The 26,566-nt window shown below is 39.8% G+C and overlaps 1 protein-coding gene across 2 annotated transcripts in view; it reads left to right on the forward strand.

The window, feature by feature from the left end:
• CERS6 (ceramide synthase 6) overlaps positions 1-25,661 on the forward strand; it is a 424,587-nt gene extending 398,926 nt beyond the window's left edge. Inside the window, exons 9-11 of one of the 2 annotated variants that reach the window (XM_006867009.1) lie at positions 21,512-21,668; positions 22,235-22,258; positions 24,915-25,119. In XM_006867009.1, coding sequence (XP_006867071.1) covers positions 21,512-21,668; positions 22,235-22,258; positions 24,915-25,067 — 334 coding nt within the window. In that variant the 3' untranslated portion in view covers positions 25,068-25,119. Of the gene's footprint in view, positions 1-21,511; positions 21,669-22,234; positions 22,259-24,914 lie in introns of both variants that reach the window. The other variant, XM_006867010.1, reaches the window with a different exon arrangement.
• The last annotated feature ends 905 nt before the right edge of the window (positions 25,662-26,566 follow it).

The raw sequence follows: 26,566 nt of genomic DNA on the forward strand, positions 1-26,566 counted from the left end.
AGCGGTGGTGAGGTTGGCCCAGGATCGAACATTGTTTCGTTCTGCTGTGCATGGAGTCGCTATGAGTCGGTTCCGACTCGATGGCACCTGACAACAACAATACAAGTAAAATTTGGTAAAGATAATACAAAAATTGCTGCAACCATACATTGACAGAGAACTTCTAATACGTCAAGCTGGAAATCAGAATGTGGAACAAGGGATATATGATTGCTGATGTCAGATGGATCTTGGCTGAAAGCAGATAATACCAGAAAGATGTTTACCTGTGTTTTATTGACTAGGCAAAATGACAAGCTATGAACAACACTGCAAAGAATGAGTATTCCAGAACACGTAATCATACTCACTAGAAACCTGTACCTAAACCAAAAGGCATTTGTTCAAACAGAAAAAGGGGGCACTGAATAGTTTAAAATTAGGAAAGGTGTGTGCCAGAGTTGCATTCTTTTAACATACTTAGTCATTCTGTATGTTGAATAAATAATCCTAGAAGCTGGATTGTATGAAGAAAAGCGTGGCATCAGAATTGGAGGAAAACTCATAACAACCTGCAATATGCTAATGATACAACCTTGTTTGCGGAAAGTGAAGAGGACTTAAAATACTTACTGATGAAGATCAAAGACCACAGCCTTCGATATGGGATGCACCTCAATGTAAAAAAGATTAAAAAAACCTCACCACTGGACCAATAACTAATATCAATATAAATGGAGAAAAGACTGAAGTTGTCACAGACTTCCTTTTGCTTGGATCAACACTCATGGAAGCAGCTGTCAAGAAATTAAATGTGTTGTATTAGGCCAATCTGCTGTATAAGACCTCTTTATAGTGTTGAAGAGCAAAGTTTATCAGTTTGAGGATGAAGGTACACCTGATCAAAGCCATAGCCCTTTCAATAACCTCATATGCATGTGAAAGTTGGACAGTGAATAAGGAAGACCGTAGAAGAATTGATGCATTTGTATTATGGTGCTGGAGGAGAATATTGAAAGTTTCATGGACTGCCAAAAGAACAAACCAATCTGTGTTGGAAGCCAGGAGGGCCAGACTCCGCCTCTCATACTTCAGACATGTTGTCAGGAGGGACCAGTCCCTGGAGAAGGATATCATGTTTGATAAAGAGGAGGGTCAAAGAAAAAGAGGAAGACCCCCAACTAGATGGATTGGCACAGTGACAGCAGCAATGGGCTCAAGTTTAGCAGTGATTGTGAGGTAGGCACAGAACCAGGCAGTGTTTCGTTCTGTTGCACCATAGGGTCGCTATGAGTCAGTACTACCTCAATGGCACCTAACAACAACAACATGAACTATTGACCTGCTTAAAATGTCATCATTCCAATTCTGAATGGTCAGTCTAGGAGAAGCAATGTTGTTGTTGTTGTTAAGTGCCATCGAGTCAGTTCCAACTCATAGTGACCCTATATAGGGTTTCTGAGGAACAATTGGTGGGTCTGAACTACCAATTTTGCAGTTAGCAGTCCAGTGTTTATCCCACAGTGCCATATCAGGACCCCAGCAGAAACCATAGGCTACTTAAAATTATAACTTCAAATAAACACGCATGCCTAAAATATAAACAGATTGTCAAATTAAGCATGATCAGTAATTTCTTTGTATTACTACTTAATTTAGTTTCTTCTAGATAACAAAGGTTTACAAAAAACCTATATTTGAGAAAATTTTCCTGTACAGTTAGGGAAAGGTGTGAACTTTGTTTGCTTTAGCTAAATTAAGAACTTTCAATACAATTTCTATGTTTTTAGCTAGTTAGAAGTCCCTATGTTTCAACCATTGACAAACTGATTTTTGCCCAAACCATATGCTTTCATTATTTGCCTGATGATTTTCCTCAATACAATCACTTATTTTTATTTAATAAAGTTCATTTAAAAATATTTTTGTGTTACTACTGAAAACTAAAAGCCAGAAGTATTTCTGTTTTATAAAACTTGCAAATATTTTGTATAACTAATAAATATTTATTTCACATTTAAAATCATCTTTGTAATACACCTTGGAAACTTTAATCAGGGCCAGTGAGCTGGTCAGACATTTGTGTTTATTAAAATTATGTAGTGTCAGATGAACACTCAGATACCTTCATAATAATTCTAAGAAATTTCTAAGCCTTTTTTTCTTATTGTGCAGTATACTGTGGGATGAACTCTGAACTACTTACCACAAGGTTGGCAGTTCAAACCCATGAGCTGCTCCTTGGAAATCCTATGTAGGGTCTCTATGAGTCAGAACTGACTCCACAGCACTTAACACCAACAACAACAAGTGTATATTCAAGGAGCCCCTGGAGACATAGTAGGTTAACCATTGGGCTTCTAATCCCAAGGTCAGCAGTTTGAATCCACCAGCTGCTCCTTGGCAGAAAGATGAGACTTTCTGTTCCCATAAAGATTTACAGTCTCAGAAACCCTATACAGGGTAGGCGTGAGTCAGAACCATCTCAAAGGCATACCACCACACCAGTACCAGTGTATATTTGGAGTACTATGTGGTGCTGTAGGAGAAGCACTGGACTATTAACCACAAGGTTCGTGGTGCAAACCTACCAGCTGCTCCTGGGAAGCCAATACAGGGTTACTATGAGTCGGAACTGACTGGAGGATACTTAACAACACCACAGTGTATATTCAACATAAGTGTTATTTAAGGACAGAAAGAAATAGACATGTGACCCCCATGTGCATGGAATTTGTAATCCAGAATTGTACAATTAAGTAAGGAAGGGAAAATTAGCATTTAATGACCTTCTATGTACATTGTGCTAAGAACTTTACACTCATTTCTCTCAACAATGATTCATTTTATGCAGTAAACATTTACTGAGTGCACACTTTGTGCCAAGTATTATGTTAGAGCTAAAGAGATATGGAAAACACACTGGCTCTGTATGACAGCGCTGAACTGAGAACCACAAGGTCATTGGTCCAAGTCTGTCAGCCTCTTGGCAGGAGAAAAATGAGGCTTTCTGCTTCCTAGAAGATTTAAAGTCTCAGAATCTCTATATAGGGTTGCTATGAGTCAGAACCAACTAACAACAACAACAAAGGGATAAGATACAGTTCTTACTTTAAAATATAATTTAATTTTAATCCCAATCCTTACAATACAGGTGTCTCTGTATAATTCTAATTATTGTTCTCTTTATCTATGTCTTCAGTTACTTAAAATACTACTTAAAAAAAAAAAAGCCGTTGTTAAGTCAGTTACTGCCTATAAAATCAGATAACATTGACAAAGCAGAATATGCCATTGCATGAGTATGTGTGTGTCTAGACTGTGTCATTCAACTCATGTCAGCCAATGATAGTGGAAAACTATTTCTCAGCAGCCTTAAGGCTGAGAGTTTTCCAACATTGTCTCTTAAATGAGATAATGTGGAAATAAATACCCGGAATTAAGAATCCTGTTCAGGTTTTTTAATTTGATACTAATTTACCCTTACTGAACTATACCTTTGCTCGACTTCTGTTGCCTGCACTGTAAACAAGTGTGATAAAACGTTTTTGGCAAAAAAGCTCTTGTGTGCATCAATTGCAAGTTTATTTAAATGTTCCGTGAGATTTATAAGCATTATGCAATGACTTGTTTCATGTCATTTTAAAATAATGGCTTATATACCTTGATGGGGAAATTATCAGATATAGGTGGCCCTTACATGAGGATTCTGAGGCAAAGGAGGATTCTTTGAAGGATTAAGCTTAAAGCAAGAAAAAGAGTAACCATTCAGTTTGGTGGTAGGGGTTGGATGCCACCGAGTCTGTTCCAACTCATAGCAACTCAGTATAGGGTTTCTGAGGCTGTAAATGTTTACGGGAGCAGAAAGCCTCATCTTTCTCCTGTGGAGTAACTAGTAGATTCAAACTACTGACTTTGCAGTTAGCAGCCCAACTCATGATCCACTGTGGTACCGGGGCTCCTTTACCATTAAAATTAGAACAGGGGAAATTAAGACTATTTCAACTGTAGCATTTAGTCGGTTTGATACAAGAACTATCTCCTGCTATCTGTATTCTCCTTCCGGGTGTTCAGGTCGAGAAGATTGATGTGAAAGGACACCTCTGGCCTGGCAGGTAGCATCTGACAGGCTTGCTGCTGCCCAGTCCCCTGTGCCTGATCCTGCCCTGTCCCCAGAAGCCATCAGGGCATTCTATTATGCCATCTCATCTCAAATCATAGATGGGTAAATGTGTGGGTCTGACACTATACTTGACGGAACTAGTCTAGAATTTGTGCTAAGGGGACAGACTAATTGATAGCCATTGCACCTCTTCCCACCACTGTTTTCTGTTCCCTGTGAAGAGCCATTACTGCCTGTAGCTGTCTACCGTGACCTCTTCTTGACCTGAAAGCATTCCAGCCTCTTAAGAGGCATGAGCAATTGTGACGGAGACCAGACTGAGTAATAGGATGACAGCATCTTCCATTAGTGCTGTACTCACCATGAATGCATTCGTAACTCATAAGAGGGTCTGAGAAAAATCACAATGAAAACCTTTCAAGATGGATTCAATTAAGAGCCTCCCAGGAGAGACTGAGCACCAGCAATGGAAAACTCAATATTGGACTCACAGAAAGACACTTCATCTCATAAGCATCCCTTTTCTTTAACACGTTAAGAAAAAACTCTGCAGCAGCCTTTAGAAAAATATGGCATTTGGTTTTATAAAAAGTACTGCCTATTTCAAATTCTTGAATATAAATAGTCATAGGAAATTCACTGTGTGGGGCGAGTGAGATTATCAAATGAATGGCTGCAATGCTTTAAAGCAATTGTTCAGGTGTACAGACAAAATCCGGCATGAATTTATTAGGCATTCATATTATTAGACATTATTAGTCTGTATTAGACAGACTCCAGGCAGGATTGAAAATGAAGTGTGGGTGTGGAGCGTTGTACAGTTGTGTTCAATCCCCTTGCAAAAACTGTGACTTCAGTATTAAGTAGTTTTGAGGGAACGAGTTGCTTTTGTTTGTCCTTGAGGTAGCTTTGAAATAGTCAATCAGCATGTGTACATTACATAAAGGACCCTTGGGCTGTTTAAAATGAACCCTGGTAGTGTTATAAGATAAGCACTGGACTGCAAAATGCAGTATCAGCAGTTCAAACCCACCTGCCACTCTGCAAGGGAAAGATGAGGCTTTCTGATCTCATAAAGTTATACAACCTCAGGTACCTACGCAGGTCTCAATGAGTTTGAATTGACTTGATGGCACTAGGTGAAAGCTGTTGTTTGTTTTGTTTTGTTTTTTAAAGCATTGTCATCAAGTTAATTCTGACTCACGGTGACCCTGTAGGACAGTGTAGAACTAGCCATAGGTTTTCCAAGGCTTTAATCTTTATGGGAGCAGACCTCCACATCTTTCTTCTGCAGGACAGCTGGTGGGTTTGCACTACTGACCTTTTGGGTAGCAGCTGAGTTCTTAAACACTGTGCCACCATGGAGCTATTCTCTGAGAATCATTTCAACAGCAGAATTAAAGTGGGACCAACAGATGAATATGAATTGTTGTTCATGTGTTTAGGTTTAACAATGACATTGCAGTTACAGTTTTTATATATAAGAATGTGAAACATTTATAGACTTTATGATATTGTATCTCTATAATTTATTTCAATATAACTCAGGAATTGGGTGATATAAGGAGATCTGGTGGCACAGTGATTAAACTCTCAACTGCTAACCACAGGTCAGCAGTTCAATCCCATCGACAGCAGTTCAATCCCACAGAAGAAAGACCTGGTGATTTGCTCCCATAAGAAGCATAGACCAAAAAACCCAGCTCTATTCTGTCACATGGGGTTGCTATGAGTCAGAATTGACTTGATGACAATGGATAATTAACCCTGGTGGGTTAATCCAGGAGTTAAGAGCTGCACTACCAACCAAAGGGTTGACAGTTCAAATGCACCATCCCCTCTGTGGAGAAAGATGTGGCCATCTGTATCCATAGGCATTAAAGCCTGAGAAACTCTGTGGGGAAGTCCTACTCGGCCCGGTAGGCTAAATTGACTTGACAGCAATAGATTTGGTTCCAGTGTTCTTATTTTTTCTGTTGTATGTCTAGTGCTTTTTCAAAAACTTAAGTCTTGGCAATAAACAGGGAAGAAAATTTCCATGGCACAATGCACTAAAAATGAACACCTATAGGTATAAATTTCACAAGGGAAGCGTGGGAACAGCCTTGCTCTGTCTGTGCTTATAAATCAGTGTATCCAGCAGGAATACACTGTGAGCTACTGCAAAAACAGTCATGTCTGCTCTCCATTTTCTTGGAATGGCAATTGATCAAGGTGCCCACATTTTCACTATCTCATATTCATAAAGAGTTCATAAATGCTTTCACAGATCCAAAGCAGGTCCAAATGCATGCAATCATTGAGTTTTTAAAGAACTTAATGGTTTCAAGTGGGGGCAATGACACAATGGACAAAGATTTAAAATGAAACTGATATGTGCCAAAGGGCAAGTATTTGGAAGAAGCCAAAGAGTTGCTCTATCTAAGTAAAGAAAGTTAAGTAAAAAACTGAGAAGAGTGAGGTCCTCAAGTCTGCAGTGTAAGTGGGGTACTTGACAACCTTAAAAGTTGGATATTTTATAGGACAGTTGTGGCTCTAGGGGGATTTATTGCTAACTAGGAGTCCTAATGTGGTGCTGCCTGTTAATGCACTGGACTGCAATGTCAGTTTGAACCACAAGGTCCATGGTTTAAGCTCACCAGCTGATCCTCAGAAACCCTATACATGATCACTACGAGTCAGAACTGACTTGATGGCATTTAACAACACCAACAATTGTTAACCGGAAATCCTGATGTGGCACTTTGGGATAAAGCACTGGACTGCAAGGTCCATGTGAACCACAAGGTCAGCGGTTCAAACTCAATCAGCTGCTCCTTGGAAACCCTACATAGGAGTGCTATGAGTGGGAACCAATTTGACAGGATGAACAACCATAGTTGCTAACTGGATAGAGTTCTGTGTGAGGTGATGAAGTTCTGGAAACAGTAATGATAGTTGTACAGCATTGTTGTTGTTGTTAAGTACTGTGGAGTCAGTTCCGACTTATAGTGACCTGCACAGGGTTTCTGATGCTGTAAATCTTTATGGGAGCAGAACGCCTCATTGTGAGTGTAATTAATGTCTAGGACTTGCACATTTGAAAATCATTAAAATGGCAAATTGCTATATATATATATATTTTGCCTCAGTAATTTTTTTAAATGAGCATTCTGAAGCTCGTGGTTCTACTATCCTCATGAATGTGATGTGGGGGCAGCATTTGTGGTGCTGTGGGTTAATGCACTGGACTGCAAGGTTGGTTTGAACCACAAGATCAACGGTTCACACTCACCAGCCACTCCTCAGAAATACTATGAAGGGTCGCTATGGGTCAGAACTGACTTGATGGCACTTAATAACAACAAATGTAGTCTTGTAAATTTCTTTCAGGCACACCATCATCAATAACCCCATCATCATAATGACTTTACCAAGAGTGAGAATGGATCAATAAAAAGTTAATTCTGATCAAACAGTAGAAAGATTTATCTGGAGAACAGTAACTCTAGTGAGGAGCTCTGGTGGCGCTATAGAATAAGAATTGGACTGCTAACCTCAGGGTCAGCAGTTCAAACCCACCAGCCGCTCAGCAGGAGAAAGATGAGGCTCTCTGCTCCAGTAAGGATTTACAGCTTCGGAAATGCTGTATAGGGTCGATATGAATTAGAACCAACTCAGCAGCACCTAACAGCAACAACAACATAAAGAGAACTGTAATGTTTGTGAGGTACAAGCACCTTAGAGTAATCAACCGTTTAAGACCAAAAGGGCAGCATTATCTCTGGATAAAGTTCTTAAAGGGTTAGGAAGGGAGGAGAAATGGAAACAGGAAACACAGGGAGGAAGTCGAAGAAGTAATGTTACATTGAGGGGATTGGAATTAATGCGATAAAACAAAATGTGTATGAATTGTCTAACATAAAACTGATAGTCTGTTCTGTAAACCTTCACCCAATTCATAATAAAAAGTTTTAAAAATATCAAATAAAAATAGTTATTCAGAGCTATTTATAGATTTTTTTTTTTTTTTTAATGAGTACAAAAGAGAAATGGAGAGTAAAAGGAAAAAAGACAAAAGAAGCCTACAGAAGCAATTGAAATCAGACAGGGATATTTTAAAATTCCAATGCCCAGTTTATGCCCCAGACACTTAAATTACAGTCTGTGGAGGTGGGTCACCAACATCATTACTTTTAAAGCTCCCCCAGGTGATTCCAGTGAGAAAGGCAGGTAAGGAACCACGGGCCCATTGATTGGAGGGGAAGAGACCAAATTTCTGAATTCTGCAGATTAGGAAACTCATTTTACAATGAAAAGAATATTACAATTAAACACAGATACTGAATAATTTTAAAGAATGTGTTCTATGTATTACGTAAAACTAAAGAATTCTCATGCATGATTATCAGTTAGTCAAAAGTATTTTTTAAAAAAAAGGTAATTGTAGATCACCTGCTATATGTTTCGCCCATATTCTTCATCCTACCTTTGGGAAGCCTAGGACAACAGTGCTCATGGAAACTCACAGACCAGATGTCAAAATATTTGTTTTCTAACTCAAATTTTGTTGTCGTTGTTTTGTTGTTGTTGTCAGACGCCATCAAGTTGGTTCTGACTCATAGCGATACTATTTAGGGTTCCCAAGGGGTGGCTGGTGGGTTTGAGCTGGTGGGTTAGCAGTCTAGTGTTCATCCTACAGCACCACATTGTTAAAATCGCAGTTCTTTTTAAGTCAGCCCACCTCCCACCCACACTTCCGAGTAGTCATCATACATCCATTATAGTTCTTCAGAATTTACTCCAATATTTAATGTTATCATTCTTTTTCCAACCAGAATGTCATAATTATAGATAGTTTCTATTGATCCGTTGCCTTATACTATTGAATACATAAACTTTCTTGTTCATTATTTTCTTGCAAACTAAGAGCAGATTTTTCTTATCTAAATCTCCTTAATTCCCTTTCTCTATTTCTTCCTTTTTAGAGGGATGGGACTTGTTTAGTTGTGGTACCTTGATTTTCAGCTTCTTACAACTAGGTTTTATCAATTCTCAGTTCACTAGGGAGGTACTTCTATTTTAAAAGACACATTGGCTGTCTGCCTCTTGCTAACCTTGCTAACCAGCAGAGATTAATAAAGATAATATGGCACGGAGCTTCCCAAACACTGTAGGTCTATGATATGTTTTCTGTTTGTTGTTCCACTTCCAAAAATTTCAGGGACATTTCTCTAAGAAAAAATTGAAGATTCAATCCTGGGAATATTTAAACAAAAACAGAAAGAGATGAAAAAAATAAAAGTTCTGATAACATTTACTAGCAATAAGGTCAGTGGAATCCAGGACAATGGATCTCATTAATGAATGTTTATAAATTCCACAACCCAAATTCTATCTCCTTACACAGAACTAACTAGATGAGAAATGTAGTACAACCTAGGTGTAAGTAAAAGAATATTCCTTTCTTTTCCCTCTTTCCTCTCCTCCTTTGTCCCCACCTTCCCTCTTAACATATATGCATGGACCTGGAGTTGAAGTAGTTACACAGAGTCAAGACTGGAATACCTGGATAGGTTATTTAAAGTCTTCCAGTGGGTGGGAACTTGGGAGACCTTATGAAAATACAATCCAAAAAGCCAGAAGTAAAATTTTGGTCAGGTTCTCAGAGCTAAGAAGGCATAGATGTAAAAACTACAAAGTCAAGAAGGAAGGAGGTAGAAAGAGGGTTACCAGAAACAACAAAATACCCCATGAAGCGTCTCTTGGGCCCAACAAGCAGCATCTCAATCTCAAACACCATTTCTGTCACCAAGGCCATATTTGGCAACTACTGATCCTTCCTCTTTTTTTTTTTTTTTTTTCCAACTTTCACATTACAATCACCAGTAATTATCAGTGCATCTTGATTGCTTGTTTGATCAATTTCAGACTGAAGTAGTTGGTAGAATTCTTCAATTTCATCATCACTGACTTTAACCACTGGTTGGTGGGTAAATTTGAATAATTGCAGTAATTAACTGGTCTTGCTTGTAGGCATATGGATATTATCCTATCACAGACAGCATTGTACTTGAAGATAAATCTTGAAGTGTGCTTTTTGATGGTGAATGTGATGCCATTCCTCTTCAGTTTGTCATTCCTAGCATAGTAAACTGTATGATTACCTGATTCAAAACGGCCAATGCAACAAGTTCTTATATTTATGTATTCCATTTCATATTCGACAATTTCCAACCTTCCTAGATTTATGCTTTGTACACTCCATGTTTTGATTATTAATGGATGTTGGCAGCTGTTTCTTCTCATTTTGAGGTGGGGACAAATGAAGGTACTGAAAACTTAACTCCATTCACATCATCACGGTCAACTGTACTTCGAAGAGGCAGCTCTTCCCCAGTTGTATTTTGAATGCCTTCCAGCTGAAGTGCTTTATCTGACAGTATTCCACTGCTGTTCATAAGATTTTCAGTGGCCAGTCATTCAGAAGTGATTTGCCTCTCCTTCCTAATCTGTCTTAGTCTGGGAGCTCCACTGAAACCTGGGTGCCCCTGCTAGTATTTAAAATACCAGTGGCATAATTTCTAGCATCACAGCAACACACAATCTATAAACTGACAGATGAGAGAGAGAAGGAGAGATAAATGTATTTAGATTAAAAATAATAATAATAAAAATAACTGCATTGTGACTAAGGATAATGAAGTATTATTTCCAGGTCTTGGTCTCCTCACACAGAAAGTTGGGATTGTATATGCCCTGTGAACTTCACAAGTTAGTAATGAGACTCAGTTTAGTAAATGTGCAAATTACTTGAACATCTCTCATTAGGAGGAATTATTCCTGTTACTCAACCTCTCTTAAAACAAATCATTCGGTGGGCTAGCTAGTGACCTCTTTTACTATTTCCTCCTAGGGATGCTCATTTTAAATATCCAAATACACATCTCTGTACATAATCATAATGTCTGAGGCTATGTTTCACATTGCCCTCTCCAGGGAATATGTAGACCTCAAAACTGACCATCAAATAACTATGTACTCACCACACTCCAGATTCTTCTGCCTTGAGAATATTTTCCTAACAGAAGCTGCTGTTTAAATGACTAATGAGAAAATATAAATGGCATCAGCCCCCAGTAAATATCTGAATAGTGTTGTTGTTATTAGGTGAGACATTGAGTTGATTCCAACTCATTCCAACTCATAGCAATCCTAAATGTACAACAGAACGAAGCACTGCCCGATCCTGCACTAACTTCAATAATCTTTCCTATATTTGAGCCCAAAGGAGCTCTGGTAGCGTAGTGGTTACGAATCGGGCTGTGAACCTCAGGGACAACAGTTCGAAACTACCAACTGTTCCGCAGGAGGAAATATGAGGCTATCTGCTCCCGTAAAGATTTACAGCCTTGGAAACTCTGTACAGGGTTGCTATGAGCCGGAACTGACTCCACGGCACGTAACAACAACATATTTGAGCCCATTGTTGCAGCCACTGTATCAGTCTGTCCTCTTGGAGGTATTCCTTATTTTTACTGATCTTCTACTTTGCCATGCCCTTCTGCAGGCACTGCTCCCTCCTGACAACATGTCCAAAGTACATGAGACCAAGTCTTGCCATCCTTGCTTCTAAGGAGCATTTTGACTTCCAACATAGATATGTTTGTTTTGCTGGCAGTCCCATCAATGGACTCAAGCATGGTAAGAGTTGTGAGGTTGGCCCAGGACTGGGCAGTGTATTGTTCTGTTGTGCATAGTGTTGCTATGGGTCGGTACTGACTCAATGGCACCTAACAACAACAATAGTAATTTCAATATTCTTCACACATAAGTCAAATGCATTAATTCTTCTACAGTATTCCTTATTCATTGTTCAGCTTTCACATGCAAATGAGGTAAATGAAAATACCCTGAAGAGGAAGCCAAAATGGAAGCCAATTGAAATACAAGCAAGTAACTAGACCTGCCTCTCTTTGTTCAAATTATAAATAGATACAGTAGAGCTGGATCTTTCTGCCAGGCAACTTGGCATCCCATGTCCATCTCCTTGCTAAGAGAATCCATTGGGCCCAAGTTCAGTAGACTCTAAGAATGGCCAAGTTTTTCAACCAAGTTATTTGGTTAAATCTAGAAACTTCAAATCCAAGAAAATAATCTTACAACCAGAGTTCCGAATTGATATATATTTAAGCTTTATTTTCCCTCTCCCCTACAAATCACACCTGAAATAACCAAGGGAATTAACAAAAGAGAAAAGGACAAGTATGGTTATTTATTGCAGCATTCTCTACCCTCAGCCCAGAAGAGTGTGGTCTGTGATGGACCAGGCTAGGAATACTCCCTATATTGGACAAGAACGAAAAGCAGTCTTCCAAGGAAGGAGTTTGTGATTTGAGGAAATTTCAGAGCCGGGTCTTCCATGCTACCAATAAGGAAACTGGTAGAATGAGGCCCTGAAATCTCAGCCTGTGTTATTTCTGCCTGCCCAGCAGGAGTCAGCCTTCCCTAACCTCTCCTTGAAGAGTAAGATGGGATGTAATGTATGTGTCCCAACTGTTCAAAGAGAGAAGCAAAGGGCACAGGGCTATAAATTCTCTGAACTGAATTTGTAAAGAGATCTACTATTTTATTTCTTAAATATGCCATATATGTGACAAAGAAATACTGAAAAGCACTATATGATGTTCATTCATGGATATAATTCTATTGGCATTTAAGGATTGCGTAGACTGAGAGAAAGTGGGAAAATCAGTTATGTAAATCAAAATGGATTTGAGCAGAATGGAAGCAATATGGCTATCAGAAACCAGATTATGAACTCAAGAGGTCAAACATCCCAGAACAAGGCATGAAAGACCAAAGGGAAAAATGAACACATAAGCTAAGGCACCAGCCATGTCTGTGTGCTTTCTCTGTCAAATATGGAGACAGTTTGGCTCTGTGCATGGGGGCACCAGGCAGGGTACCACTGGCAGAGTCTGGACAGTAGCTGCTGTAAGAGGGAGCTCTGAGTGGGCAATACTTCTGAGTGAAGACCATTATTCCATTAAGGAATGGTGGGAGCTGAGGGCATAGTCTACTAGACAGGAGAGTTCAATTCCCAGCTCTCCCGTTTACTAGATGCAGCCTTGGGAAGAAATCACTTACACTTCAGTGCTTTCGTTTTCTCATTTGTGAAATAAAGATAATAATAACACCTATTTAGAAAATACATTTTTCTAATCACATTGTTTGTATGATGATTACACACGTTAACATATGTAAATCCTGAGCCTAATTTCTGGCACATAGTTGATACTCATTATTATTACAACTAAAAGGGATCTCCAATGAAAGGATAAAATGAAACAAAGCATGTAAAATGTTTGGCATACTGCGTTACCTTGACACATTGCCATTACTCAATAAGCAGAGGCTAAATTGTTGTTCTCATCCACAGTTGAGTCAGCCCCTTGGTGACTCCATGCACAACATTTTGGGACCGTTATTTTCCACAGGCTTTTCACTGGCTGTTTTTTAGGAAAAGATCACCAGACCTTTCTCCCTAGTCCATCTTAGTCTGGAAGCTCCACTGAAACCTGTTTAACATCATAGTAACATACAAGCCTTCCTACTGACAGATGGGTGGTAGCTTAACAGGAAGAACATTTGTCCACATTCAACCCAGAAGAAAATAATTCTACAACTGGACTGCCACTGCCCTCTAGAGGTTAAGTGGTGGTGGTAGTTAGGCTCTGTGGACTTGGTTCAGACTCAAGACCCTATACAGGGTTTCTGAGGCTGTAAATCTTTACGGGAGCAGGAAGCCTCATCTTTCTCCTGCGGAACTGCTGGTAGTTTCGAACTACTGACCTTGAGATTAGCAGCCTGACTCGTAATCACTACGCTACAAGAGCTCCTTAGAGGTTTAGTAGAATTAGGCAAAAGTACATCATGGAGACATGTAGGTGACAAAGACCTAGGCAAAAAGTTAGAAACAAGCATTGAAACCCCCTGAAGGACACAGCCTTGACTAGAAGGACTTAGATTGGGAGTTCAGCACATAGAAAGGCAGACCATGCTATGACGATGTTAGAAATTCAGGCAGGCAAACAGTAAATGGGGCACTAAGAGGCCTGGTGTGGCACTGTAGAATCAGCACTAGACTGCTAAACCACAAGGTTGGTGGTTCAAACTCACCAGTCACTCCTCGGAAACCATATACAGAGTTGCTCTGAGTCAGAACCTACTCCAAGGCACACAACAAGAGAAGAATGACTAATTTTGGGAAAAATGTCCATTCCAGCCAGGAAGTCGTCACTTATCAACTGCCTGTGAAATAAGGGTCCAAGCCCTAAGTCTGGCAAGGGTATGACCTAAAAGTGAAAATAAGTAAATGGACCCCATGTTTTATTGGGACAGAATAGCAGAATGTTATAAGGCAGATGGATGGTGCATCCATGTTCATTCAATGTCCGTTTCCTGTCAGGGAGAAAGACATTACTGCCAAGTCTGCTGCAAACTTTGTGAGTCAATTAGTCAGCATATAGTCAGGCACTGTATGCTAAACTATCCTCCCAAAACAGGGAACTCACTGACCAACACGATGCTGTGGTAAAATTCAAGCTGTGGGTGAGGCTTTCTTGTCAAATGGGAAAAAACTGCAATCATGATTTTCAACCGTGTAGCAACCTTAACTGCCCAACTTGAGACGAGGTTATTTAGAGCATAGCCAAACTGAGTCCTTGTGAGGCATTAAATGAGCTGTGATGGTTAAGGCTTTTTGTCAACTTGGTTGGGCCAGGATTCTCAGTGGTTTGGCAGTTATGATGTAGTTAGCCCATGATGCTATCTGCTATGAGCAGCCAATCATTTGAAAGGGAGTTTCCCCAGGAGTGTGGCCTGCTTCCAGTATATGTGGATCTGGATCATGCATCTGGCTCATCATCTGACCTCTGGTTCTTTGGACTTGAGTCAGTGACCTTCCAGCCTTGAATTCATCCACCTCTGCAGCCAGCACCTTGCTGTCTGACTTGTCCATCTTAGGTTCATCAGCCCCTGCAGCTATGTGAGTCAGGGAGCATCTCCAGCCTGACATCTGACCCCTGGACTTGGAACTTGCCCACCTCTACAACTGTGAGAGCCATTTCCTTAATATATATATATATATAGAGAGAGAGAGAGAGAGAGAGTCCCGGTGTGGCTCTGTGGTTAATGTGCGCGACTGCTAAAGCCATTTGAATTGCAAGGTCGGCGGTCCAAGCTCACCAGCTGCTCCTCGAAAACCCTATACAGGATCACTATGGGTCGGGACCAACTCGACAGCACTTAACAACAACAACAATAACAATGTGTGTACATGGAGTCTTGTTGTGGCGCTGTGGGTTAATGTGCTGGACTGCAAAGTTGGTTCGAACTGCAAGGTTGGCGGTTCAAGCTCACCAGCTGCTCCTTGGAAACCCTATACAGTGTCTCTAACGGTCGGAAGTGACTCAGTGGTCCTTAATGGTAGTGTGTGTATACATATGTAAGCTTCATTCGTTTTGCTTCTCTGGAGAACCAAGCCTAAGACAGTAACTCACCTTACTAACCCAATTGCTTCTATATTTGAGCCCATTGTTGCAGACTGGGTCGTTCCATTCCGTTGAGGCTCTTCTCCTTTTTCACTGTCCTGTCCTGTTGGGTTGCTATGAATCAGAATCAACTGTTAGTGTTTTCAGTTTTAGCCATGTTGTTATTGTTGTTGTTGTTGTTGTTATGTGCCGTGGAGTCGGTTCCGACTCATAGCCAACCCTGTACAGGGTTTCTGAGGCTGGAAATCTTTACGGGAGCAGAAAGCCTCATCTTTCTCCCGCGGAACAGCTGGTAGTTTCCAACTGCTGACCTTGCGGCTCGCAGCCCGATTCGTAACCACTACACTACCAGAGCTCCTTTTTAGCCATGCTGGTGGACATAAAATGCAAATCTCATACTTCTCTGTAAAGACTGGAAGAGCTGCACTCCAAGGCTGGAAGCCACTGCTCCAAGCTTCCTGTAACAGTATCATTGGCTGATGCTGGTCAGCATGCTTTCTCTCGACACCCACTTTCCATTTTATCATGGTCCTCCTGCTCCTTTCAATCTGTCTTCTTTCATCAGTTTGTGCTCTAGGCCTGGTCCCATAAGCAACTGGAGATTGTGATCTCTGCCTCACCTGACCTTGAGATGTCATACAAAGGCAATACATGTCTTCTCTCTGAATCAGAAGTAAGGTGCCATTAACACCCTTTCTTAACAGTTACAGTCCTTCCCTTCATCCTTCCCACTCACTCTTCCTCTCTTCAGGACCCGCCTCATTGCATGCCATCCCCACAGAAAGAATAAAAGCCAGTTTTATCATCTTGTTAAAAGTTTGTCCCAGAGGAACTATTTTCTCATCAAAAAACATACTGTGACTACACAAAGGCCCTGATTCCTGGGCTAGTTTTCAGCGTCCATGTGGCATAATAACAGTTCTCTCCCACACTACAGTCCAAGTATATTTATGTTTCTTTCCAAGTTTCTCACTGAGAGATGTAACCATTCAGTGCACCAATTGCATTTTCCCAAGTGTCTCTGCAGGAAACCAAGTCAATTTTCAAAGAAATCCCATTACTTTTCAACAGCATCTCAGAGGTGCTGCTGCTTCTCATGATAAGCCTATGAAGTCTGACAGCATTTCATAAATTAATGTGCATCCCACGCCTCCAGCAACTGCTTTGACACTCTGCTCAAATTAAGCCAAGCAGTAGCATCACTCCTAGAACAGTAATGATGGTGACAAAGGCTTCGAACTTACCATCTACTTCGGCAGATTTGCAATGATTCACCCAATGCAATATTCATTGCTATTGATACAAGACATCTTTCTATTCAAATGAAACTAACTTCTCTCTGAATGTCAAAATGCATACTATGTAAAGAAGCAGAGCTAGTTCTGAAATAAAATCATTATAATTATTCCAGAGCTTTCTTGTAATTACTTATTTAATTACTGGGACAACAAATATATAAGCAGTCTAAAAGTGTGGAGCAAACATGTTCCTGCCAGGTGTTTTGTGAGGTGTTAGAGATACAAAGGTATGAGGTGTTGTGTAGGCCTTTCACCTGAGTTGAGCCTTGTTTAGATCTGTTGTCCCCTTGCCTGCAAACAGGTGTTTAAACAGATCACAGAGTCTTAGGATCGTAAACAAGGTTAGGCATTATCATAGTTGATACCTTTTAATAAATAACTTGGATTATTTCTAAATATTTGTTATGAATTTGGACAATAGAAGAATGTAAAGAACAAAATTTTGAATTCCCCAATCTACCAGCCAAAGTTTATAACTATTTCAATTAATTCCTTTGAAGCTTTTTTTCCCCCTATGTGGCTTTATTCATAGGCATATGTATATTACATATATATATATATGTGTGTGTGTGTGTTTGTGCATATACACGTGTGTGTGCTTATGTTGTTGTTGTGAAGTGCTGTCTAGTCAGTTCCAACCTATAGAGACCCTGTGTGAAGTGCTGTCTATTTATTTCCAACTCATAGCAACTCAAGGAGTGGCTGGTGTGTTAGAACCTTGTGGTTTATCCCACAGCACCACACTAGGACTCCATGTGCCTATATGTGTGTGTGTACATATATGTATAAATGTATATATATATATGTTATTGTTGTTAATAGCCGTCGAGTCAATTCCAACCCATAGCGACCCTGTATAGGGTTTCCAAGGAACAGCTGATGAACTTGAACTGACTACCTTGCATTTCAAATGGCTTTGCAGTCTGGTGCATTAACACACAGCACCACATACATATATTTATTATATGGAGTTGACATGATGGTATGTATTTTTCAATCATTAGAACCTCTTAAGGCATATTTAAGGCATATTTAACACTTTGAATAACTTTTGGATTTTTTTTTTTTTTTTGCAAGAATAGCAAATACTTATTTTTCAACCATTCCTTGCTTTTGGACATTTTGATTGCTTACCATTTTAAATAAATAAATGTTTGATGTCTCTGTCTTTGAGATTATAACTCTTTTCCTGCCGTACTAAATGACCAAAACTTTCAGAATAGTTTTAAATAACAACAATGATATTGGCTACCCATAGTTTGTTTCTGATTTTTAAGGAAATAACTGTGTTTTTGTTAAGTAGGATTGTATCTGCTGATGTGAGAGGATTAAAAATCTTATTAAGTTCCCCGAGTTCTAGTTTTTAGGTGTCAACAGTGAGGAATTGAACATTACCAAATGTCTTTTCATGCTGTTGATATAATTAGGTCTATTCCAATTTGGACCACAGATGTGACATAGTAATGGATTTCTTAATATTAACCTCCCCTCCCCTGGAATGAATACTACTGTATCCTAGGATGATATTCTTTTAATGAATTGTCACATTCAAATCTCTGATACTGATTTTAGGATTTGTCTTCATTTTCTTATGCTGCTATAAGAAATAGCACAAATGGATGGTTTTAACAAACAGAAATGTATTTGCTCACAGTTTGGGAGGTTAGCATTTCTAATTTGGAGTGCCAGCTCTGGAGAAAGAAAGGTCCTGTCTTCTTCCAGCATCTGTAGGCCCAGCATTCCTTGGAGATCTCCATGCTCAGCATCAGTCTCTCTTTGGATCCAGGAGCTTCCCAATGCAGGGACCCCAGGCCCATAGGATGCTCTCCACTCCCACCTCTTCTTTCTTGGTGCTAATAGTTCCCTCTTTCTCAGCTTGCTTCTGTCTCCTTTTATATCTCAAATTAGGTTGACCCAAAATACAGCCTAATCCTATACACTGCATTAACATAGAAGTAGGATTTACAACACATAGGATAATTAGATCTCAGGTCAGATCTCATCATGGGGATTTATTGTTGTTAAGTTGGTTCTGACTCATAGCAACCCTATATAGGGTTTCCAAGGAGCAACTGGCAAGTTTGAACTGCTGACCTTGCCATACAGTGCTTATCCCACATGGGGGATTACTACCTCTTAACTGCCAGACCACTGGCGTATGTTACATGTGTTTATTTTTTACAATAAACATATGTGAAAATCCTGTGATAGTTACGGTTTTGATGACTTAACTATCACAGGATTTTTATATATGTTTATTGCATATTGTGATGTAAAGACAACTAGTGTGTCAGGGTTAAAGACAAAGTCTGTTAGTCTCATTCTAGTATATAAATAGGGATTGCTGAAATTAGGGTGAAAAAAACAACCTGCTCTCTTGTCATTTGTTCATTCTCCTTTTTTCTTTTTCTTTGCTTCATATCCCATCTGCAAAGTTTTCCATTTGTGAATTCACAAAATACTTTTAACCTCTCTCAAATCTCTCTCATCACACTCTTCTATTAAAGTTTTTTCTATACTTGTCATCCATCCTTGTATGAGTGGTCTGAGTTTTAAATCTAAGAGTGTTTTACCCCTCCTCAGTCTGTAAGTTTTGTCCTAACCTAACCTCTCCTATGGAGTCCTGGTTGGCGCTGTGAGTTAATGCATCAGACTGCAAAATTGTTTGAAATGCACAAGGTCAATGGTTCAAGCTCACCAGTTGTTCCTTGGAAACTCTGTACAGGGTTGCTATGGGTCAGAACTGACACAACACCCCTAACAACAACAACAACCACCACCTCTCCTATATAGTAACATTGGTGCCAGCAAAGCACTGCACAGTGGCAGATGGTAGAAATGTACTTCAATGAGTTTGGATATCCAAAGCACGTCCAGCAGTAAGCTGAGGAGCAGGAAGTAAGAGCAACTCTAAAGGTATCTGAGTACCATGTGAGCTTCTCTGTGGCAGCCACCTTCCAAGAACTGTAGGAAGACACAGACAGGACCAAGAGAAAGCTCTAGGAACCAGCCCTCTTGGGCCTGCTCCAAATAGCTGCTCCTTTCTGGTCCTTATAGTAGATTATAACAAAAACCAATTACGTCAATTACTTTTGCTTCCTAAAGTGTACTCTCTTAAAGCTAAATAAATTCATTATATTCTGACATATATTTTTTAATTCTTTCAATTGTCAATTCTTTCCAAAGGGAAGCCTAACGAAATTAAGGAGCTTGTGCAATCTGCTTCCAGTCAATAAATCCGATGAATTAGTGCTACCCTGTAACATATGGGGTCACCAAAATTGGGGGCATCTCAGTGGCAGCTAAAAGCAACAAATGGCTCCACTATTAGAGTAAAAGTCGCTTGAAGACAGGGATCCGATCTTAAGTGTATTCTGGCTCCCACTGTGTTTTGCACTGTGCTAGGTATATAATTTATGAGCTCTGGTAGCGTAGTGGTTACGAATCAGACTGTGAACCACAAGGTCAGCAGTTCAAAACTACCAGCTGTTCTGTGGGAGAAAGATGAGGCTTTCTGCTCCTGTAAAGATTTACAGCCTCGGAAACCCTGTACAGGGTCGCTATGAGTTGGAACCAACTCCATGGCACACAACAACAACAACAGATATATGATTTATACTTAACTAACTGGACTTAATCTTTTTTTTTTTTAACTTTTCAGTGTAATGTCTTCCACTTCTTTAAAGTCCAAAAGCAATTTCATAGACCAGGCCTATTAGCAAATAGCTAGAGGTAGGATCACAACCCAAAATAGTAATGAAAATTAAAGGGAGAAATGACAACAGTGAAGGAGGGAACATACCTACGCTGACAGAAACCAAATAAACCTCACACCAGTGGGAGAAATGCATTTTCTAAGTAATTGGCCAGCTTTCAGACCATCCTTGAAAGAGAGGGTAACCTGTTGCCATTGACAGTCGATTCCAATGAATCAGCCCCTGTGGGACCTAGTAGAACTACCCAATAGAGTTCTAAAGGTTAAAATCTGCTACCACCCGCATTTTTCCTGAGGAGGAACTTGTGGATTTGAAACTCCAACCTTTCAGCTAGCAGCCAAGTCATTAATACTGGACCTCCAAGGCTTCTTGAGGGAGAGCGTAGTGGTGGTTATGTGTCGTGGAGTCGCTTCCTACTCATAGTGACCCTGTACAGGGTTTCTGAGTCTATAAATCTTTGTTGTAAATCTTTGTTGTTGTTGTTAAGTGCCGTCGAGTCGGTTGAGACCCATTGTGACCCTGATTAGGGTTTCCGAGGCTATAAATCTCTACAGGAGCAGAAAGCCTCATCTTTCTCCTGTGGAGCAGCTGGTAGTTTTGAACTTCTGATCTTGCAGTTCACAACCCGATTCGTAACCACTACGCTACCAGAGCACCTTTATCGGAGCAGAAAGCCTCATCTCTCTCCTGAGGAACAGCTGGTAGTTTCAAACTGCTGACCTTGAGATTAGCAGCCCGACCCTACATTACCAGAGCTCCTTGAGGGAGAGAGTGCCTAGAGGATATTTACTAACCTGATGCTTCTTGCAGCAACTAGAATTTGAAATGTGGTGTCAGTAATTACTTTCTTTTCTTCCTCAGGATGTTAAATAGTACATTCTTTGAAAGTTGGGAGATTGTTGGACCTTTCCCTTCCTGGTGGGTTTTTAACATGATGCTGTTGCTAATACAAGGCATGAGCTGCTTCTGGTCTTACGTGATCATAAAAATAGCATGCAAAGCTATTTCAAAAGGCAAGGTAAGATAAAATGCACCCTTTCCAATAGCTTGTGGGACAATCTTGGTTTGGGTTCTTCTGAATCAGTAAGAACATAATTGATTATTTCAAACATCATAAAAACTATTATTTTTTTCAAAATGTAATATAATCTTGACATAAATCAATTCTCATTTTCTTCTATTCAGTTCATTTTCTTAAAGTCTTTAGCATTGTTTTGCTGATTCCCAATTATCTGCATTTATGATGTTTTATTTAATGAGGATATGTTGTTTATGTGGTGTCTTCTCGCTTGTCTGCCTTAGACCTCTGTTTAGACTTATATGGACAGAAATGCAATGTTTTCCTACCCTTTATGAGAAAGATTGTTTGGTACGGTATGCCCATGTAAATAATCCTTTTTCTGAAACTGGAAAATGATTTTTCCAATAAAAAATTGTGAAGTCTCTTTGGTTAAGGTGGGCTCATGGGCTGATTCAAGTAAAGCTTCCCAAGCTCAGCCCCTCTGTATACAGCAGTGGTTTCTGTAGGTCGATCTCTGGCTTGATATTTTCTTACTTTCTTTGTTCCTTCTGCCACCCTGGAAGGCTGGGAAGTGGAACCCTTTACATGTAAGTTCTTCCCACTCTCTCCATCTCTGTCCTGGGTGCTCCTTAACCTGTTATAGGGGCTCTCTGGTTGCTTCTGTCTCCATGCATAGCGTTCTCTCTATCTGTTGGCACTGAGCTCTTACTAAGGAATGATTCCCACCAGATTCCCACTAGAAACAGCTTTGCTAGTGTTCATTTGTGTGAGCTTGCATTCTGTTAACTTTTGCATGCTCTAACAGCGAAAGAGGGGAGTTTCTTTCATTGGTGTTTAACATTTGGGCTAAGGGCCCAAAATAGGACAAAGTAAAGTAGGAGAAACAGAACTACGTTTGAGAGAGGGCTATTGTGGTCCTGTCAATGAATGGAGGCCTGGGCATCCACCATCTGTTTACCTGAGCTGCCCTGGGCCACAGCGAGGTCCCTTCCACAGGTGGACTTTTAGTCATAGTCTGTGAAGCCAGTTCTCAGCATCTGCTCCTGTACAAATCCAAACTGTTTTAATCAATGTATTGTTTTAAATTTAAGCTTTATTTTTCTGTGATTCTTACCTTTTAACATGAACACATATTTATATTTAAATTTTTTCTTGTTTTCATTTGGATTCAAATTAAATTAATTAATATGATATCATATTGCTACCGTCAATATGATATGGTGTCAACACTGAGGACACAAGGATGCTGTAGATTACGTTTCTTGGGTCCCTATTAAATTGCTGTTTCCACCAGACGTCTTATCTCCTTTTCACTTTATTCCTTCAGTTACAAAAAAATGATCATTCATTTTGTTCCTGCCATTGATATTCATATAGGACACTGAGATTCATGTTGGGCATGGATTATGAACTCAGTTTTCCTATAAGTTATTGTGAGATATTCTAACTTGTTCTTTTCTATGAACGTACGATGCAAGATACAGATTTTTCCCAGTGCAAATTTAAATAATCTTACTAAGCATGTAAACGTAAATTAATCACTCTGAAACTAGAGTTTCATACTAGCAGCTTAGTTTATGACTAATGAACTTCTAAATAAGATGGAACTGAACTCTAATACTTTGTTGGCCCATCTTTTTTTAGTTAACCACCCCCATCCCCACCAAAAAAATACAGCCAAAACCACTGCCACAGAGTCAATTCCAACTCTCCTCCTCCTAGTGATCCTATAGAACAGAGTAGGACTGCTCCATAAGGTTTCCAAAGCTGTAACTCCACAGAAGCAGACTGCCTCATCTTTCTCCCAAGGAACAGCTGGTGGGTTCAAACCACAGGTCTTTTGCTTAACCCACTGCACTACTAGGGCTCCTTATCTTGAGTTAAAGTGTCATATACTTTAGTTATTTTGGTGTTTAAGAGCTAAGCCTTCTTAGATGTGGCCCATAGGAGTTCAGTCACATCTCAAGAGGCACTGTGGTTTACTTCATTGTTGCGTATGTACTTCATCTCTGGTAGGAATAGAGCAGTCTTTCTGTTTTTACTTCTCCCTGTCCTAGGCCACCTGAGACAGATGCGTTTCTCCTGCAGTAACTGCAGCTTTTCATGTTGGCAAGAGTAGATTCCAGGCTTCTTAAGTTGAGGGTGATGGTGGCACTGATAGGGTATGATGTGGAAAAGTCTCCAGTTAATTTGGATGTCTCTCAGAAGACTCTGTCAACCTTCCTAGCCCATCCCTTAGAGACTCAGACACCTAGATTTGGAAGATTTATATAAAACCAGGTCACTAGGCCCTGTTATCACCCCATTTAGAAAATGAGCAAATGGTGCTCAGTTACTTTAAGGATGTTAAAGTATGGGCTAAAATGCTTGCCATAATTTGACTTGGAAAGTGGGAATTTCAAACTGTTAAGGCAGTAGAGAAACTAACATTTCTTTAATTTCTTCCTAAATGACTTTCTCGCTAGACAGTGGGGTTTTGAGTACTTCTGTCTCTATGCCAGTGTATGGCTCCTTATCTGGCTTTCTTGATCATTTTAATGAGATTGGATGTAAGATGAAAGAAGCCTGGAATTGGATGGACACCAATTCACAATGTTCCAGTTGGTAGATTTTTCTTGGAAATATTTTAAGCTTGACCTCACACAGCGGGTTCCCAAAATACCTCCTACTGCCATTAGTTATGTGACATGTAGATCCAAATTCTACTTAATTTTAGCCGACAGCAAAGAAAAACCAATGATAGAGCAATGCATTAGAAAGTGAAATAGTCATTTTTTGAATGCTCTAAGATGGTGATTCTTTTCATATGTATGATTAATTGGCTTTAAAAGATTTCAAAGGAAGCTATGATCATCAGAGAGTAAATGAATCCATTTGTAATCTTATAATTTGTAATCATATAAAAAGCCATATAATGGTTTTCCTGCAGTACAGTATGCCACTTTTCAGGCAAGAGTATGAGGCCTGTTCTATCTAACACATTCTTAATATGGAAAGGTACTTTCAAGATGTCAGCAGGTCCAACCCTCTATGATGCCTAAATCAGCCTGAAACCCTCGATAATTACTTCTCTCCAGTGAAGAGGAACTTGTTTATACGGCACTTTTCTTATCTTCTTCTGCTTTGATTTCTTAAACGTTTAGATCTGTTTACCTTCATGTATCATTGCATGTGCTTCTGAGCATGCCATTATTTGACAGTGCATTAGGAGCTAGATACTCTCACCTTCTGTGTATTCCACAGGTGTCCAGGGATGAACGAAGTGATGTCGAGTCCAGCTCAGATGAGGAGGACTCAGAACCTCCAGGGAAGAACCCCCACACTGCAACAACCACCAATGGGACCAGTGGGACCAACGGGTACCTCCTGACTGGCCCTTGCACCATGGATGATTAATTACTCAAAACTACACAAGTCTTGAACAAAGTGAACTATTTGTTCCTGGAAGTAATTAATAAGTTGCAGATGCAGTTCCTTTCATAATATCTCAACACCAGAAATAAAATTTAGGATTATCAAAGCATTTTGATAGTGCACTGCCATATGTCCTGTCTGTGAAACCATTCTTTTTATGTAGGCATGCTGTCTGTGATTGACACAAGGGAACAGTATTTGCATTTGTACTGTCTTAGAATATTATTTTTATTTTGTAAATCTGTAGACTAAAGGGGATTTCCTCAATCCTTTTACTCTCTGGGTTTTTGACAGTAGGAGAAAGGCTCATCTGCATCAACCCCTTTCTACTACTGTAGTCCAGTCTACTATGATCAGCAGAATAATATGTCACTCAGAGCAAGTAAAACCCAGAGAAGCTTCTCATACAGCTCCAAATAGGTTTGCTTTCTTTGGTACAGGGCCCAGTTTCTGAAATAGCCTAAACAGTCTCATTGTCCATTCTCCCAGTGTAAAGTTTAAATAGGAAAACTGAGTGTTTCAAGTGATCACTCCATGGGGTCAATTAGCAATTCAAATTAAAGAGCATGGTGATTGAGGACTTCAAAAAATTTTTTTGTATGAAATTGCTTCAGAATAGATTTCATTTCTTATGCACGGAGCCAAGATTTCTTCAGTGAATATGGTAACTAGTTGGAGATTAAGTTTACTTTGTAGGCCACTGTGTGGGAATCAACCCACAGCAACAACAGTGCTCTGAAGAAAGATGTTTGTTTATGCTCAGAATTACAATGAAAGAATTTGCTCACATGTTGGGAATTTGTCTCCCTGGGAGCTGGGTATCACATAAAGAGACCTATTGATTTCAACCAGATTATGCCACTACCCCTGGAATTACCACAATCTCTTGTCATGTCATGAAGAGAAGGAGTTAAGTGTATTTCAGGGCAGAAAACAGGGACTTTCAAAAGTTGGCAAAGATCACCGCCTGTGTACAGCACTTTGTTGTGTCCAGCTTTCAAGAATGCGCCCTATCTAGTATTTGGTCTTGATGTTCTATTTTGCTGCAACATAAAGGCAGCAGACGAAAGACTATTTCGTCTTTTGGGCTTTTCTCCTTCAGGAGCCCTGGTGGCACAATGGTTAAGTGCTTGGCTGCTAACCAAAAAGTCAGCAGTTTGAGGTTTTAACCCAGCAGCCACTCCATGGGAGAAAGCTATGGCAGTCTGCTTCCATAAAGATGGCAGCCTTGGAAAGTCTGTGGGCAGCTCTGTTCTGTCCTATAGGGTCAACTCAACAGCAACAGGATTGGTTGTTGGTTTCTTTTCTCCTTAGGCAAAACTCAGAATGGCTTTCCTGTTACTCCACGTAGAGCAGTAGCACACTCCAAGACCAGGACTATTTTTTTCAAATGGGACTATTTTCAGAAAAGCATTATAAAATTGACAGGACAGTGGCAATATTAGCAATAAGAAAGATGACTGAAGAACAAATTTCCATAA

Source organism: Chrysochloris asiatica, unplaced genomic scaffold (genome assembly GCF_000296735.1).
Source record: "Chrysochloris asiatica unplaced genomic scaffold, ChrAsi1.0 scaffold00099, whole genome shotgun sequence".
Taxonomy (NCBI): Eukaryota; Metazoa; Chordata; class Mammalia; order Afrosoricida; family Chrysochloridae; genus Chrysochloris; species Chrysochloris asiatica.